Below are 18,765 nucleotides of genomic sequence, written 5' to 3'. Positions count from 1 at the left end.
CAATATGAGAACTAAAATTAGAGTTTTTCTATGTTTTGGTTCTCAATATTTCTGCCTTGGTTAATGAAAACTTACCCACCCTAATCTTAAAAAAAATACATTACAAAGATTTTTTTTTTTTTAACTATAGAACATTTGGAAAATATTAGAAATGCACAAAGGAAATGAAAAGCATCAGTAAATCCCCCACGTAGAGAACCTGGCCTGTCCTGGAGTTCTGACCCTGGATGTGGATAAGGAAGGGGACAGGGCATGTATACCAGTGGATATGTGTACTTTGCTGGTGCTGAATACTCGGCATCTGCTCAGGGCACTCTGATTCTATTTAGAAACTGCTTCTGCATCCATCCATCCACCCATCCACCCGCCCACCCGTCCATCCGTCCACCCGTCCATCCGTCCATCCATCCTTCCAGCAGCAAACCAACCAACAAATGTGTACAGCACAACTATATGCACACACACACACACACACACACACACACTTCAGCCTGTGGTATTAGAGGGATATGTCAGTCCCAGTAACTGATACCCATTTGCACAAGATTAGGCATAAAACCCAGACAGTCTAATCAGATTTCTTCCAGGAGATTTCTCTTAGTTGTGTCCAAGGCAGGAGATTCTCTTCTACTCTGGTGGTAAGCATGGGAAGATGGCATCCCTGTAGTTACCAGCTGCACAGGGTGCAACGGTCAGCAGTCTGTGGAAAGCTGGTCTCTGAGACTGAAGGGAAGACAAAGACTAGAGAATCTACTGTGTTGAATTGCTGGTCTAGTTGTCTCTCGTTCCACTTGTACCTGCTTCCGGTTGTCCCTAGGATCAGCAACTTCCTGTCCTTCCCCAGTTTGGTTATTTGAGCTGATAAGTTTCCTTTTTGTCTGGGCTAGTTCAAGTTGGATATTTCCTCACTGGAGCCAAAAGTCAAGTCTAAACAAACACACCAACATTACTTTTGAGGAGAGAAAATTAAGAGAAGTGTATTTATTTAGGATAATTTTTTTTATTATTCAGAAGAAAGTGTTGGGCTTTGCCCTGTCCAAATCTCATGACACCTGCTCTGGGCATGGCCAGAGGTTTAGGAGGTGCTGCCCCTTCCACAGGAAGTGACCCTGCCATTCTCATAGCTTTGGAAGGAGCTGGAATATGTGTCCCAACTCTGTGGGAGCACAGATCCTAACTTAGAATCTGCCTCAGGATCACACTGTCTCTCTGAAGCTGTTTCCCAACTTAATAAGCAGGATGGGTACACTGAAAAAAACAGTATTTGGTAATTTAGTGTACTTTCTACCCTTCCACTCGTAGGCCAGGCGACCATCATTCACTGTGCATCCAGTGGCCAAAAAGGCAGACTTTGGCTAGCTCAGCTCCATTCTGGAAATCACCCAGAACCCTCCTGGCCTCACTCCTGTCCAGTCCACTTTTGTCTAACTCCTGCCTCCATCTCGTCTTCCAGTGTTTGTCCCCTGACCTGCTACTTTTGTCTTCACGACTAATCTTGGTTTCTCCTGTTTACCCAGAGAACTCTCTAAGAACTGTGTCTCACACTCCTCCTCGCCGCCTCTTGTGTTTTCCTTGCTCATGCTCCACCCTCTTCAAGACACAAATCCTGACTTTAATTTGTTTGGCTGCTTCCCAGATATGCCCACCCTAGCTCCCTTAAGACAGAGGGTTGAAAGTATGGCAGTCCTTCAAAGAGGAAAATGGGAGTCCATTAGATTATGAACAGAAAGTCATACCAGGTAAAGAGTAGCAAGCAGCAAGATGGAGGTATTTCTATACAGGTTCCATGAGGTGAGAAATATGTGGGTCTCATAGTCTACTATCTTGCCCCATGAACTAGCTTGGTTGGCTTCATCTACATTCAGTGCTGCCTGGGGAACACCTGAAGAATTTATAGTACCTCTTCTTCCTGCCCATAGCAGAAACAGTCATCTTGTGGCTTATATCATCATCTAAATTGGATTATGTCCTCTTTTCTGAATAAAACATATTTTTTCCAAAGACCCTCCTGAGGGCAAAGGAGAGAAGTCCAGAACTGAGGGCAGAAAGAGCTGCTGTGAAGGTTTTAATGATCCACTGGGCTCCTTCTCCAATATTTCTTCAATCTTCCAAATTAGGGGCCACTTTAACTCCTCCATCTGTAATTCCTTGTTAGTTCAATTTTAAATTGTTCTCTGCCTCCTTCCAGAACGCATTTAGGTAGCTAAAAATAAAACACACATGCAATAGGATAATTTAAAATAAAGACAAAAAGTGATATCAGGATCCATTAGATAGAAAGTGGTGAAAACAATTGAACCAGGAAACTTGGGAAAAAATAATTAGGGGAAACGAGCAATTCTGCATTTGCGTTTTGCTTTCCCTGATGATCAAGACTGATTAGATACTTAAGTAAGAATGACACGATGACTCTTTGCTCAGTAGCTGATTGGTTTTTCCGTATTTATTGAGCACCTACCAGTGCCAAGCACTATTCAGAATACAGAGATGAGTAAGCTTTGATCCCTATTCTCAAGGTGCTCACAATCTAATTTGGTCCCATTTTAGCCTTACGTACTGAAGAATAGTCATCAATTTCTGTGTGTCTGACCCACCCACAAGCCATTCTGTGTCATGCTGCCATGGCTTATACATCATGTAGTGGGTGAAACCAGCTCTACTACCCACCACAGATTATTGGATCAGGAATCTATGTCCAAGCCAAAGACAGCCACACAGGCACATGCACTAGACTCCAGCGAGGTCAAATATCCCTGAAGTGATGTTGGCATGAGATCACCTAATATATTTCCTCCATCTTGCATGAGGACACACCATTTTTGGCAGATTGCATTTTTCAAAGGTGGTCGCCACAAATCTTCCATCCCACTTGCTTTTTTCATGATGTGACCTTGACAGTCTTGCCATCGAGTGCTGGGGTTTATGTCCTCTCTCCCCTTGAACCTGGGTAGACTTTGTGACTGCCTTGACCAGTAGAGTATGGTAGATGTGTTGGTATGTGACACTTGAGTCTAGGTTGTAAAAATACCATGTATTTCTACTTTGTTCTCTTGGGATACTTGCTCTTTGGAACCCAACCACCATGCTTTGAGGAAGACCAAGAAGTACATGGAAAGGCCCGTATGAATAGGAACCAAGGCCCCTGGCCCACGTCTTGGCTTAGCTCTGACCCAAAAGCCAGCACCAACTTGCCAGCATGTGAATGAGCCATCTTGAAAGTAGACTGAGCACAAATAGAGCTGCTCAGCTGATGCTATCTGGAGCAGAGATAAGCCATTCCTGCTGAGCCATACCCAAATTGCAGATTCATAAGCAAAATAAATGAATGTTGTTGTTTTAAGCTACTAAATTTTGAGGTGGTTTGTTAAGCAGTAATAGATGACTGGAACACCAACGCAATCATATTTTCTGTGTTGGGAAGTATGAATGCTAGGTGCATCCACAGGTGGGTCACTTGAGCTCAGGCTAAATCCCAAACAATGCTGATTTTCCTGTTCTACACAAGTCCTATGCATATGCTAGGTTTTGGTGTGCTGAAAACCAGGTAGCTATGGCTGTGAAAGAGGTGATATTTTGGACTCTTTGAAATTATGTCACATTCTAGCACAGAACGCCTGTTTCTGAGAGTATCTGGATATATCTTTCCAGTGCAACCTTAAAGAGTACAACTAATATCCTGTTTGCCTCAGCTCTTGTAAGCAGGCATTTTATTTTTTTTCTCCTGGTGGCCAAACCCTTAGCATTACGTAGCTCCAGAAACTAGGTTCTTTCCTTATCACCTCTGTCCCAAGCCCTCGTTCTTTTTCTCAGCATGGAATAGATACAATTTCTTCCGGACCTGGAGTCTCACCTTCACTGCCATCCTGTAGTCCCTACTACTTCTGATTTCGGACTGTGCCCACCTTCAGGCCTCCTTGATAATGATTGATACCTTCATAAACATTTTCCTTTTGCTTATTACTGGCCAGTGTAGTACAGTGGTTAAAAGTATGTGCTTTGGAGTTGTAGAGACATGGGGAAAGTTACTGAGTTCTCTAAAACTACCTCATAAGCGTATTATGAGGATTAAAATGAGATGATATATGTTAAGTACTTGGTACCTTGTGGCCAAGATTGCTACTTGGTCAGATGCTTAAAATTCTTTCACCACTTTGTCCTTCATAACAGAACCCCTTGCTGTCGGATGTGACAATGTACCCAACTGTCTCTCTGCTGCCTTGCACATAGGTTGGCCAATGAGAGACAGTCAGAGCTGTGTCACTGGGTTGGCAGGAAAACTCTTTAAAAGTGGCTGACCTAGTTGGGAGACTCACCCACTATTTCCCTCTCTCTCTCCTTCTTTTTGCAAATATCATGGCTGGAGCTACAGCAACCACCTTGGATCATGTGGTGACCCTGAGGATGGGAACCCTGCATTAGTGAAGGTGGGGGAAAGTTGGAAGGAACATAGTCTCAGATTGCAACACAGCCACCGTAACAGGCCTGGACTGCTTACCTCTGTTATATATAGGGGAAAAAAATTTGTTTAAATCAATTTTATTTTGTGTCTCTAATACTAGATGCTGGGCTAAATTCCTAAGTGATACACATAATAAGTGCTAGTCAAGATTACTGTTTTCACTTAGCATCATTTCTCTTTGGATCCATGCCATCTCCAGGCTAACCTATCCCATCACTAAGTTCTCATTAAAGTAGGAAGGAAATAGACACTGCAGCAGGCTGTAGGGGTATATTGATGGTCATATTGACCAGGCTTTCCTTTAGTTGGGCCCTTCAGGTGGAACCATCCTGGCTGTTGTCTGGCCATGTGCTGACTGGTGTTTGCGACCTTATTCAAGGAAGCCTGAATATTACGTTACCAATCTGCCATTCAGCCTTGCACTCGCTGTTAAAATGCCACAGTGTGGGAGCTGACACAAACATTACAGGCGTGGAGAGAAGTGAGTAATCAGGAAAAAGAGATGGTTTTATAGCTAAGATTTTCTCATTTTTAATAAAAATATTTTTTTATTACATTCCCATAGACAATTAAAATTCCATTCTTCACTTGAAAAATGTTTTATACGGAACAAAAAAGACAAGAATATGTATCTTTTAGATAAACAAAAGATCCAATTAATTTTCAGCCTAGACAACTGTGTAGAAAGTAGGTTCAATTCTATAAGAAGCCTTTGAATTGGATATTTCTTCATTTATTTCAAGAGGTATATGGATCAAAAGAGTGCAATTATAAAGGTAATAGTTCTTCTCTCTCATAGTCACAGAAGTTAAGTTAAAAGGATTTTTCTTTGGAAGGAAGCATATCTCACTCTTACTCTTAGTAAAAAAAATTTTGGTAAACAACTACCTTGCCTTCCGATAAACATTTATTCTAAATATTGATACACATTAATTACATAAAGCTAGTATAGGAGATACTCTTTCCTCTTATCTTACAGTGCTTTACTTTTCAGTTAAATTTGGAAACGCTTTTCAAGCTATCACTGCTAAATGAGCAACTTAGTGTACCCACATGTATATACTTATTTCTATCAAAAAACTTGCAGCTGAGAATAATTTATACGTATATACACACATATATATACATGTATACCTGACATTTATAAAGCCATAAGTAACAAAGGAAAAATCTGTTACATATATTATTCTCTGCAAATAGGGTAGGAGAAAAAACTTTTAAAATCTTCAATCAGTCTTAAAAGTTTGATAGTTTTACAAATCGGTTCTAATCAGTAGCAATGGGACCATTTTTTATGAGGCTTACCAGGCAGAATTTAAAATTCAGGGGATTAATAGCACGTCTAATGATCTTACTGACCTTCTGAGGAAATATTTACATTGCTTATAAAATGAAAGCACGTTGAAGACAGTTTTTTATGATTTTCACTTAACTTTAAATATAAAATACACACATATTAAGTTACTAGTGGTCTACCAGATTGCTTTTTAACTTTGCAAATAACTACAATCCCTACTTTTTCTGAAAGCTGGCATTTATTAAACATGCAGAGTTTTCACATGTTCCTGATGTTATTTATAACCCAGGGTTTCAGCTAAATTGGAGTAATGGAATGATTGCTCTCAACCGAGTTTTACACTGGAAAAATGTGGCTGACTGTAGGATCTACAGGTCATTCAGTAGTCCTTTCTACGCAGTCCCATGGAATGAAAGTGCAAAGAATATGCTTTTTGTAAAAAGTCCAATCACTTATTTACAAAGTACCAAAGGCCAATGGTGATAGGTAACGTGACGTAAACTGGGAAGTATGACTGACAGAAATTTCTGCACCTGAAATTCAATTTTTTAAAGAATCCATGTGCCTTTGGCTATCTTAAATAGTTCCACATTGTACTTTTAACCTTGTACTTGCACGAAAATTGAAATCTTCTTTTATCACTTTGGTTTAGAAATTTCTTGAAAGATCATTTCATAAAGAGATGAAAGCATCTAGAGAGTCGAACGTGACACATGTTATTTAGAAAAGGTAATGGGGGGGAAAATCCAGCATCTGCAAATACCCACCGCCAGCAGGACTAAGAGGAAAAGAAAACTGTGGCACCGGAGGAGATAGTGTCAAGGCAATGCCAGAAAGCTGCTTAAAAAAAATAAATAGTTCAGGCAATTAGTTATTTGGGTTAGGCAATTATTAATAACCAATTTGATTCCACTTCACACCGGTACACAGTGACTCTTCTAGCTACTGTAACATTACAGAAATGCCATCTATGAGTGAAAGCTACTCTAGACTTTATCGTAGACGTTAAATGCAAACTTCAGAATTCATCCTGAGTGTCTTCTGCATGTGAAAAAGTCTCATGTGCTAATTTAATTTGGTATAAAATTTAAATGTTTCCCCACAATAAGGACTTTAGGCAGTAGATGCTAAGCATGAAGCCTTATCTTATCCGTCCACTATATCCAGGATTTGTATCAACTCTGACAGAAGTTGAAACTAAAGTCTATGTTTTATGTTTATTCAACATAAGGCCTTCCTCCAGAGACGGTGGGAATTGAAAGTTTAAACAGTGGAAAAAAAGAACAGACAAAAGTACTTTTTAAAGCATCCATCCACGCTGCTGGAGCTATAGGGCCGTGAGCAGCAGCATCCGTCACTCCATGGACATCAGGGCTGATCCACACTAGTTCCCCTTAGCTGTGTGCACGTTTGGGTAACGACCTTCCCTGAGAGAGGAGTCACATTATTGGGTTATGACTAATGCATCAGTATTTTTATCTATTTATTAAAACAAGTTTCCTGAGAAGTTCTACTAGGCAATGTTGTTAGCCTACTGTAGCTTGCTTAAAATGTACAAAAGCGCAGTGAAACATATGAATCTTTAAAATAGTCTAAAGCCAGATTTTGTTCTGATTGGCTACCCAATGAGAGCAAATTAATGAGATTTTCACTGACAATAATCTGAAACATAATACTCAGTTTTGGCTTAAAAGCAATTCTTGAAATTGTCATAAATACATGACACCTACAGACTGAGTTGCTGAGTCGGCATCGACTTCATGGCGATGGGTTCAGTTTTTTATATATTGAGTAGCAGTAAAAAGGTGACAGGGTGCTGGAGTTCATCCTTGACTGTTGTGACCCACATTAACTTCATATATCTTGCCAGAATAAACTATCTTTTCAAAAATGTTCTTTTTTTTACTGTGTAGTTGTAGAGGTTAGGGTGTTGTTCAGCTATAAACTCAATGACATGTTGGTGAAATTTACTTCTTCTGGGATTCGAAGTTATTTTAAATACTGAATGAGAATTTTTTATTGTATCACAAAATATTGCTTCATCAAAGCAGGGTTCCAGGAACCCTTGTGCTTCTCTGAACTTCAAAAGTTCATTATTTAATAGGGTGGGATCAAGTTGTAAAGGCCTAAGTGGTCAGCAAAATCTTAGGGACCCAGAAGGAGGAAGAAGCAAACTGAGACTCCTCTGAGAGTCCGAACACTGACTAGAAACAAACTTAGAGTGACAAACATGGGCAGAAAAATAGACAAGGAATTTTGGCATAAATTTCTGAGTCATTGTGGACCACAACCTGAGTATGAGTATGCAAAACAGTAATGAAAATACAAATGCCATAGCAGGATGTGCTCACAAGAGTGACAGATAATCTACCCAAGCTCTACACCACGAAGGCCGTCTTTAGCTTTATGCAGTCCCAGGATAGCATGGTAACAGTGATTGAGCCTTAAAAACGAATCAGAGAGTTGTACATTCCACCATGTGGAAAGACCTCGCTGGCCTGGAACTCTGCCTTTAAATTATCAGCATAGCTCTGAAGGCAAGTATTTGTTAAAACAAAACTAACAAACAAAAAAAACCCACTCCAGAGGACAGAGTAGAACTGCCCCATAAGGTTTCCAAGGCTGTAATCGTGAGGGAAGTAGACTGCCACATCTTTCTTCCACAGAGCGGCTGGTGGGCGACCTTCTAGTTAGCAGCCAAGCACTTAACCAATTCACCACCAGGGTTCCTTGTTAAAAGGATGCTAAAAAGTGGGGGAAATACAGCTTTTGTTATGTATTACAGCAGCCTTTCAAACACAAGACCCAAAATTCAGCAGCAAATGTTTGGCTAACCTTGTCTCCATTCATGTGAGCATACTAAGATACACAAAATTTTTATTCTTTATTGCTTGCCTGGAATAAAAAATCCCAGAACAGCTGAGGACTCCCAATTTGCTAGACTGCTTTAAAGGCCAGGATTAGAAAATTCAGATTTAAACAGAGATTGATTTTTGGTGAGTGGGAGTGATAGAGGCACCAGGGCTTCCGGCACAAGGAGGTGAATAGACATCATGTAGAATGAGATCTCTCTGATGGGCAGGTGGGGACCTCCTGAGTGCCATGTTAAGGAGGACATGGAGGCCTGTCCCAGCTTGGAGGGAAGAATGCTGAGTGCAATGAGTGACATCTGCCACAGCACAGGTATTTCCTAGTCCTGTTCATTTTAAACGTTGAAGATCTCAGAGACAGAGGAAGGCTGACAGATGCCCCCCACCTGCGCATACTCCCTACTCACACAGCACAGGTGAGGGAGGAGGGAGGGCAAGAACAAGCACGAGCTCGGGAAATATTAACAAGTAGAGGAAATCTTAGCCGAGAAGGAAAACGTTTGCTTTTTCATGGAAGATTCCTAGTTCTTCTGAGAAGTTCCCAAGGGTGGTGGGGCCTGGTCAAGGTCAGGGTCCATGAGTCCCCCAACAACATCTCATCAGGGCTGTGGATTCTCACACTGCACCTTCTTGGTGGAGAGAAGTGAGTCTACTGATCCTCTGGGTGGTGTATGCACGGAAATACTAGCTATGTTTGGAGTCTTTTCCGTGACATAACTCTCCTTGGGAAAAGTTCCTGTGGATTGTGGTTTATCTATCACAGGACTTGAACAATCAGAAGAACTTAGCCAAAGCTAGTTAGGTAACGAGGGTGACCCAGAAGGAAACCATAGATCAAACATGATTTCCTGATTTATACCATAAGGAATGAAGCAGGATGGTAACACGGGCTTAGAGAGAATGGCAGAGTGAGGAGAGCTAGCAGTTGGCAAGGAGGACGGAATGCCCACTGATTAGAAGTGAATTTATCTTAGGACTCCTTCTCCACCCTCAGAGGCAGCAGTGGACGTCGGCCAGGCCTTTTGAATCGCTCCAAGTACAGGTGATGCCATCATCACGAAGAGTGGGCGTTGGAAGAAACAGCAAAAGGCTCTTGTATCTATGCTGATTTGAAATTAATTAAATTCGTATCCTCTTCATCCTCTGTTTGCAGGCCTGGCAGTTTCCCTCAGGGACTGCTTCTCTTGGAAAACATTAGCACCGTTCAGCTTTGGGATTCACTGTCACTGTGAAAACAGAACAACGGTATATGTTTCCAAGAAGCTATCGAGAGCGGGTCACTCCACTATGGGGGCGACTCAAGAGAAAATAAACAGGAAGCCAACAGTGTCCAGTACGCAATTTCAGAAACAAACGTCAGTTGGATTTTGTGTTTGATCCCTGAGGCAGAAATTCACGAATGCCAAGGAAGAATCCCGAGCTCCAGCCCTGATGTCTCTCCCCAGAGCTGCTGTGGAGAGAACCAGATGGAGCTGGGGGGTTCCCTCCTTTAATTAACTCAAATCCGATTCTCTATGAATAGATGCCACATTGCCGTTTTCCCCCCTTTTAAAAAATCTCCCATGTGTTGTTTTCCCTCAGGAGTTTGTGGTCCTGGCATGCTGTCAATAGCCTGTTTTGTTCACACCCACAAAGGATCTGGAGGTGCCTTCTCACTGTAGTTTAGAATTCAATCATCAGCATCTAGGGGTGTGAGCAGACATAACTGTGGACACGGTTATTTGATCATGACCATGCTCTTGGCTAATTGGCGCTTCTGTTTCTAACTTAGACATCTCTGCCAATATCTGGCTCTGTGACTTTTTCCCAGTGGGACCCTACCTCTGCCTGAGTCTCCCTGGAAAGCAGGGTGCACTACCCTTCCTCCTGCTTCTCTTCTTAGTTCTGTGCCTCCTTCCTTTAGCTTCTGGAGTCTCTGAGTGATGCAGATGGTTAACAGGCTTGGGGGCTCACCAAAGGTTGGTGGTTGGAACTGACCCAGAGGCACCTAGAAAGAAAGGCCTGGTGATCTCATTCTGAAAAATGAGCCATTGAAAACATGAGTAAAACTGGAGTACAGTTCTACTTTGACACGTATGGGGTTGCCATGAGTCGGAGCCAACTCAAGAGCAACTGGTGCTGGTCATTTCATTTCTAGCCTGTGTCTACCTGAAGCCATCTCTGTATCCCAAGAAGTGCCTGAATGACAGCAATCGCAAGACCTGGTATCTCCTTGGCTCATAGGTGTGTATAGTCAGCAATAGACTATATTCTTCTCACTCCTACCTTGGTGTTCTCCTGCAATTATTTATATGCCATGTGTGTCCAAAAAGAACTTTGAAGGAAGCAATACATATATTGTTTATACACATATATATATGTATGTGCACGAGTGTGTATAGATAAACTCAGGGTGACACCATGTGTTTCTGAAAAACTTTGAAGTAAGCAATGTATATATTGTTATACACACACACACACACACACACACACGTGTGTGTATAAATAAACTCATGGTGACCCCATATGTTTCTGAGTAGAACTGTACTCCATAGGGTTTTCAATGGCTGTGGCTTTTTACATGTAGATCTCCAGGGCTTTCTTCCAAGGTGCCTCTGGGTGGGCTCAAAACACCAACTTTTTAAATAGTAACCAAGAACTTAACTGTATATGCATATATCCATGAAAGGGGGGAGGGGACGTTGTGTGTGTGTGTGTGTGTGTGTGTCCTGAAGACAGGGGTGGGGGAAGAAACTGTGAGGAGGAAGGAAGGTCAGTGGGAAAGGAGGAGAAGGCTGGAATTTGTTTGAGGAAGGAAATGAACAAAAGAACAACCTCTTTAGCAAAACTGATTTAAAATGGAAACCTGAGTGAAATTAAGAGATTTTCTATCTGAAGAGTAGATACACACCACAACCCCTTTCACTTAAACCACCTTGAAAGCTCTTAAACTGGGCAAGGAGGTTTTATTTCTCGGAAATTGGGTGGTAGCAAGATAATATTTCTAAGATCCAGAAGTTCATCTCTGTGGGACATAAGTCTCTGAATTACATGTTTTCCTTTTGTGGCCTTATCTTGAAATTTCAGCCACTAAGCAGGGGTATAATACAAAGCTGAATAGCACTGGGCACAAGCTTTCTTTTGTCCTCAACACTAATCTATATCCAGCTGCTACAATAGAAGTGATTTAAAAAATTATTATAAAACCAATTCATATTCATCATTGAAAAATACAAAATACAAATAAGCAAAACAAAAATACCAATAATCTCAATACTGTTAAAATTTTTGTATTTATCCATCCAAATTTTTTTGTGATATATATATTCCTTTGTAGAAAAATGGGATCATATTATGCATATAGTTCTGTGTTCTGTAATCTGCTTTTCTCATTTACAGATAAATATCTTTCCTTGCTCATAGATAGATAATTTTAGTGGCTACATAGCATTTCATTGTCTTGCTATATCAAAAAAAATTTTTTTTAGCCAATCCCTTATTGTTATACATTGAGGCTATTTCCAATTTTTAATTTTCCTTTATCGCAAACATTGCCCTATATTTGCACACTTCCAATTGTTACCTTTGCATAAATCTCTAGAAGAGAAATTATTAGGTCCCAGTGTGTGCAATTTTAAAGCTTTTAATAGTCCATTGCAAAATTTCCTCCCTTTCCCAGAAATTCTGTACAATTTATCCTCTCCTAAATCTTCCCTTTTAGAAAAATATCCTTTTACCCACATCCTCTCCCACACTGGGTATTATTATTTTTTCTTTTTGCAAATCCATTAGGTGAGAACGGCGCCATATTTACCTTTACACTTCTTCGATTACCAGGAAGAACGAACATTATTTTCAAAGCTTTATTGGTCATTTTAATTTCTTCTTTTGCTGAGTTGATTATTGATATTCTTTGCTCTTATTTAAAATAGAGTGATTACCTTATTGTTCATCTCATACACTGAAAATATTTCCTCTAGTTTTCTTTCTAATTTCATTTATTCAGTATTTTGAACTACAGAAATTTTGAGTTTTAAGGTGATTATACTAACCTTTTCTAATCTGGTTTCTAACTTGGTGTCATGCTTTCAAACTATTTCCCACCTTAAAACTATATAATATTTACCTATATATCTTTTAGCTTTTTCATAATTTCTTTTTTTTCTTTAACATTTCAATTTATCTGGAGTCTGTTTCAGGCTGTTTAGTGTGAAGTGTAGAGACCTGAATCTTTCCCACATATGTTAGCCAGTTGTTCCAAAGCTATTCATCGAATACTCCATTTACTGTGAAATGCTACTTTTATATTAAATGTTTATATATACTTGAGGCTGTTTCTGAATTTTCTATTCTATTTCACTAATAATTTATATTTGGTCCCAGGTGTATAATGTTTTATTATTGTTGGGCATGTTCCCTGCCAACCTCCCTCCTCCTTATCTCCCAACTGCTCTTATTCCTTCTTTTAGAATTGTTCTGGCTATTCATGTAGTGATTTTTCCAGATGTAATGTGCACTGGGTTTTTGAGATACTGAGTTGAATTAAAATCATGATTTTTACAGTCTTGAATCTGTCTTAAAGGAACAGAGTATGTTCAAATCTCTAATGTACCTCAATAAAAATTTCAATATTTTCTTTCTATATCTTCCCGTGCTTTTTTTGTTGTGGAAACCCTGGTGGCGTAGTGGCTAAGTGCTACGGCTGTTAACCAAGGAGCTGGCAGTTTGAATCCGCCAGGTGCTCCTTGGAAACTCTACAGGGCAGTTCTACTCTATCCTATAGGGTCGCTATGAGTCGGAATTGACTTGGTGGTAGTGGGTTTGGTTTTTTTTGTTGTTGTTGTTGCTGTTAAGTTTTTCCCCGGACATTTCATAGTTTGGGTTGCTTTTATGATAGTACTAGTGGCCCTGGTGGTGCAGTGGTTAAATGTTCAGCTGCTAACCAAAAGATCAGCAGTTTGAATCCACCAGCTGCCCCTTGAAAACACTATGGGGCAGTTCTACTCTGTTCTATAGGGTCACTATAGTTGGAATCAACTTGATGGCAACGGGTTTGGTTTTTTGTTTCTTTTTTTTAGTGTTGGTATGCAGCCCTGGTGGCGTAGTGGTTAAGAGCTCAACTGCTGACCAAAGGTCTGCAGTTTGAATCTACCAGCTGCTCCTTGGAAACCCCATGGAGCAGTTCTACTCTGCCTTGTAGGATCGCTATGAGTTGGAATTGACTCGATGGCAACGGTTTGGTTTGATTCGGTTTTAGTGTTGGTGTAGGAGCCTGGGTAGCAAAAGCAGTTTGCGTTTGACTGCTAACCCAAAGGTTGGTGGTTTGAACCCACCCAGCAGCTCCATGAAGAAAGGCCTGGCTAACTGCTTCTGTAAAGATTACTGCCAAGAAAACCCAATTGAGCAGTTCTACTCTGTAACAAATGGGTCGCCATGAGTTAGAGAGCCAATTCCATGCAGCTAATAACAACAATGTTGGTATAGGTCCTGGGTGGCACCAAGAGTTTGCACTTGACTACTATCCTCAGGGTTGGTGGTTCTAACCCACTCAGCAGCTCCAGAGAAGAAAGGCCTGGTGATTTGCTTCTGTAAAGATTACAGCCGAAAAAACCATACGAAGCAGCTCTACTAACACACAGGGTCACCATGAGTCAGAACGGACAGCAGTGGGTTTGGTTTTTATTATTATTCATTTTTTTGGTTAGTGTTCATATGTACTAAAAAAAAAAAAACAAAAAACTGGCTATTTTAGCATAGCAGATAAGAGCACAGGATCAGACGGCTGTAGTTTGAATCACAGCTTAGCTACTTCTATGTTGTGCGACCTTGAGAATGTTAGCTTTTCTTAGCCTAGGTTTTCTTGTTCCATTTGTAAAACATGAATAATAATACTATGTACCTCAGATGGTTGTTGTCAATAATAACTGAGAAACTTCAGGTAAAGGACATGCTATAGACCCAGCACATAGACACATCAACGAATGTTAAAAAACCAGTTGCTGGTCAATTTCAACTCATGGAGACCCCACGTGTGTCAGACGAGAACTGTGCTCCATAGGGTTTTCAATGGTTGATTTTTCAGAAGTAGATCACCAGGCCTTTCTTCCAAGGCACCCCTGGCTGGATTCGACTTCTAACTGTTCAGTGAGCACCACTCAGGGACTCTTCAGGATGTGTTTGTTATTCTTACTTGGCAGTAAATTGTTATGCGACCAAGTGTCTGTCAGTGATACACTAGCTTGAACGTTGCTTCAACTATCCAAAAGCTTTAAGAAACCATCTTCCAAAACAAACTTTAAACTTCTAAGGAGAATGTACTTTAACGTGGTTTGTTTAGGAAACTCTTCATTTTGAGGGCCTATCATGGAACACCCTCCATCAACAAGAATTCCTTTAATCAAAGTACCAAAGAACAGGAGGCGTTGGCAGTATGGTGCCTACAGCTACACCTCCGTGCACTGAAGCAATGTTACAAGCACTGGCACACAAGAGACAGTCCCAACGTGGGTACAAGATGCTTCAGCAGTGGGACATCCGGTCATTCCTAGAGTATAGCAACTCCTTCATGCAAATTTCCACTCCTGGTGTGATGGCAATCGGCCTGGTACTCACTGACGTCAAGTCTATTCCGACTCCTGGTGTCCCCATGTGTTACAGAGTAGAACTGTGCTCCATAGGGTTTTCTTGGCTGTAATCTTTACGGAAGCAGTTTGGTAGGCCTTTCTTCCAGGGCACCGCTAGGTGGTTTTGAACCACCAATCTTCAGGTTATTGGCTGATTGCAAACCACTTGCACCACCCAGGGAACCTCTCAGGCCTGGTATTAAATCACAAAACTGGGATCTGCCCCCACCTGGGCCTGGAGGCATTCTCGCAGGCACTCATTGCTTTATTTAGTTAGATGTGTTCCCCACATTCTGTGTGGCTACTCATCATCTCTACAAAATGATCAAATAAGCCTAGACATTTTTAACACTGGCAAATTCTAGAGTTCCCTCTTAAAAATATCTTGGCAAGCTGCCACAGAATTGCAACAAATAAAATAAGTGATCTTGCTTCAAACCTCTGTTGCTTGTCTCTATGCTAATGTGTGGTTTTCGCAACTTATCTGACAGCGACGTTAATGAGTAATTTTTCTAGGAGTGTTTTATACAGATATTTTAAGAATGTGGAACCTCTTTCCCACAAGCCTGTATTGTAACAGGCTGACAAGCCCTAAAGATGAATTGAATTGATTAGAAAGCATCATCTTATTGTTATTTTTAAGAAAGCATTTAATTAGAATGCTACTAGTAAAATGGGGCTAGATCCAACTCTGATACCTTGTGTCATAACTGCCCCTTTGTTATGGTCAGGGTTAGATAAGTTACCTTTGTTCCCTGACCAGTTTACCTTACTACAATCCCTCTTTATGACCATAGCTAATGTTCCCTAGCTCCAAAGATGGCTGTAAACCTATGCTAAATCTTTCCTGTGTTATGATGTTCTCTAACTCGATTTTTGAGGTGCAGAGTTCAGCTTAGCACAAAGTCACGTAACAATTAGATCAAGCTCCCTTTCTCTACATCATTATAATGTCTCATCTCCTTCCGGAAAAAGCCCTGGCCTGGGAGGAATTACAGAGGTCACGCACCTGGTGAACATCAGTGCCAGGCCTAGAATTAGTCCAACACACATAGATCACGTCCATAGTGTAGACATAATCTGGGCCACTAGTCAAGCAATGCTGTGGTTTATTGTATTTAATACATCCTCCCTCACCCGCCATACGCACACACACGCGCACACACCCAGAGACACACCTGCATTGTAACAATATTATTAAAGTATGCATCCTGAAGGATTATAGCCCATTACTCTCTATCCAGGAGCCCTGGTAGTACAATGGTTAAGTGCTCGGCTGCTAACTGAAAGGTCAGAAGTTCAAACTCACCAGTGGCTCCATGGGAGAAAAGCCTTGGCAGTCCGCTCCCCTAAATATTACAGCCTAGGAACCCTATGGGGCAATTCTACTCTGTCCTATAGGGCCGCTCTGAGTCAGAATTGACAACAGCAACTTTCTATCCGTTGTAATACTCTCCTCAGACTGTAACTGGGGAAACTGGTTAGTAGTTAAACCCTTGTTGACTTGAGATATAATTTTAAGCAATTCTTGAGAGACCAAAGAGAAAAAGAGGAAAGAAACTCATAAAGAAAGAAAACAACTGGAGGTGGATACTGAGATTTGCGCAAACTTACTGTTTTCTTGCAAGTAATTACAGCCTTATCAAGGACTGCACTGGATAATGGGTGTATCATTCACCTGATACTCTCATGTATCAGCATCATGGTGCTGGTTTTCTCACTGTTAAATGTTCTTTTGATTTAATCTATAGATTGTCTTTTAATGTATTGAATCTCTCTTATTTTAACTAATTAATAAAAGAAAATGAAACCAGCCATTTTAAAAACAGCTCTTCTCTAGATTGAGCTTTACCACAAACTCTTGAGTTCCAGGTTTTCTCAGGCGGATTATTTCCCTTTTATCTGGCTGTCTTCAGGCAATGTAGACGCGGCCAGGCAATGTTAGGTGCTCAATAAATACCTTTCGAAAGACTACGCAGACAACGTTATTTTCTCAAAAAAAGGCAAAGGGGAAAGAAGACACAGGAAGGAATTCACAAACTTCTCTGTTAAACTAACCTCCATTTTCCTGAGAAATAATGAAGTGAGTCATGTTTATAATGCCTTTGAGCTCAGAAACATAAACCACAGAATAGCAACAACAAAATGATCATAATACAAGAACAGGAATACCGTTACTTAGCCTCTCCGAGTTACTTCATTGCTTAGGTAAGAGAACCCTGGCATCTGGCACATGGGAAATGCTATGAAAATGTTTTAATATTGTTGTTGTCATTACTTACTGTACTTTCAAAATTATAAACCCACTTGGATAGGACCAAATCTAATTTTTCCCTCCATCTTTCCCAATGCTGTTAGTCAATTTAAAATCATCCCTATGACCAGGAAGCAAAAAGGGAAAGAAGATGAGGGCTTGGCTAATCTTTGCCACCCCTTTTCTGTGGTTATTCACCTAAGCTTGCAGACACAGAAACACCAAGCTTTCAGGAAATTGTCTTACTATGAAGGCCTCAGGAAGAAGGAAGAGGCTGGCTAGGCCATAAACTTCATTAGAACAGAGACTTATCTTCTTTGTTTTTACCACTAGTAGCATTTGGAAGGAGGGTTCTGAGGGTGGGGTAGGCAATAAGGAAGTGTATTTTGCATAAAGAATTTAAAAACAATAGTAAAACTACTGCCTTCAGTATGGATTACACTTCAACATAAAGAAAACAAAAATCCTCACAACTGGACCAATGAGCAACATCATGATAAATGGACAAAAGATTGAAGTTGTCGAGGATTTCATTTTACTTGGATCCACAATCAACAGCCACGGAAGCAGCAGTCAAGAAATCAAGAGATGCATTACGTTGGACAAATGTGCTGCAAAAGACCTCTTGGAAGTGTTGAAAAGCAAAGATGTCACCTTGAAGACTAAGGTGCACCTGACCCAAGCCATGGTATTTTCAATCCCATCATATGCATGCGAAAGCTGGACAATGAATAAGGAAGACCGAAGAATTAATGCCTTTGAATTATGGTGTTGGTGAAGAATATCAAATATACCATGGACTGCCAAAAGAACGAACAAATTTGTCTTGGAAGAAGTACAACCAGAATGCTCCTTAGAGGCATACATGGTAAGACTGCATCTTACATACTCTGGACATGCTATCAGGAGGGATCAGTCCCTGGAGAAGGATATCATAATTGGTAAAGTACAGGGTCAGCAGAAAAGAGGAAGACCCTCAACGAGATGGACTGACACAGTGGCTGCAACAATGGGCTTAAGCATAACAACGATTATGAGGATGAGGCAGGACCGGGCAGTGTTTCATTCTGTTGTACATGGGGTCGCCATGAGTCGGAACCAACTCGACGGCACCTAACAGCAGTAAAACCAACTAAAAGAATGTATTTTTTGCTACCACAATGTGCTTGAAGTGCTTACCAATGTCAGTGACAAGTCCTCCACTCCAGGGCAGACCATTCCCGCACCTCTGGGGATACTGCTGACACTATTTCCAGGACCTTGTACAATGCCTGGCATGTGAC

The 18,765-nt window shown here is 40.8% G+C and overlaps 1 protein-coding gene across 7 annotated transcripts in view; it reads right to left on the bottom strand.

The window, feature by feature from the left end:
* Window positions 1-18,765, bottom strand: part of TMEM154 (transmembrane protein 154) — a 103,402-nt gene that overhangs the window by 41,835 nt on the left and 42,802 nt on the right. The window contains exon 7 of one of the 7 annotated variants that reach the window (XM_049852768.1): window positions 392-2,203. The exons of 4 other annotated variants lie outside the window; for them this stretch is intronic. In XM_049852768.1, the coding sequence (XP_049708725.1) occupies window positions 2,152-2,203 (52 nt within the window). In that variant the 3' untranslated portion in view covers window positions 392-2,151. 2 more of the 7 variants (XM_049852770.1, XM_049852767.1) reach the window with 2 other exon arrangements.

Source organism: Elephas maximus, chromosome 13 (assembly GCF_024166365.1).
Source record: "Elephas maximus indicus isolate mEleMax1 chromosome 13, mEleMax1 primary haplotype, whole genome shotgun sequence".
Lineage (NCBI taxonomy): Eukaryota > Metazoa > Chordata > Mammalia > Proboscidea > Elephantidae > Elephas > Elephas maximus.
Note: the sequence above shows the minus strand (reverse complement) of the source record. Positions and strands in the feature narration are given on the sequence as shown.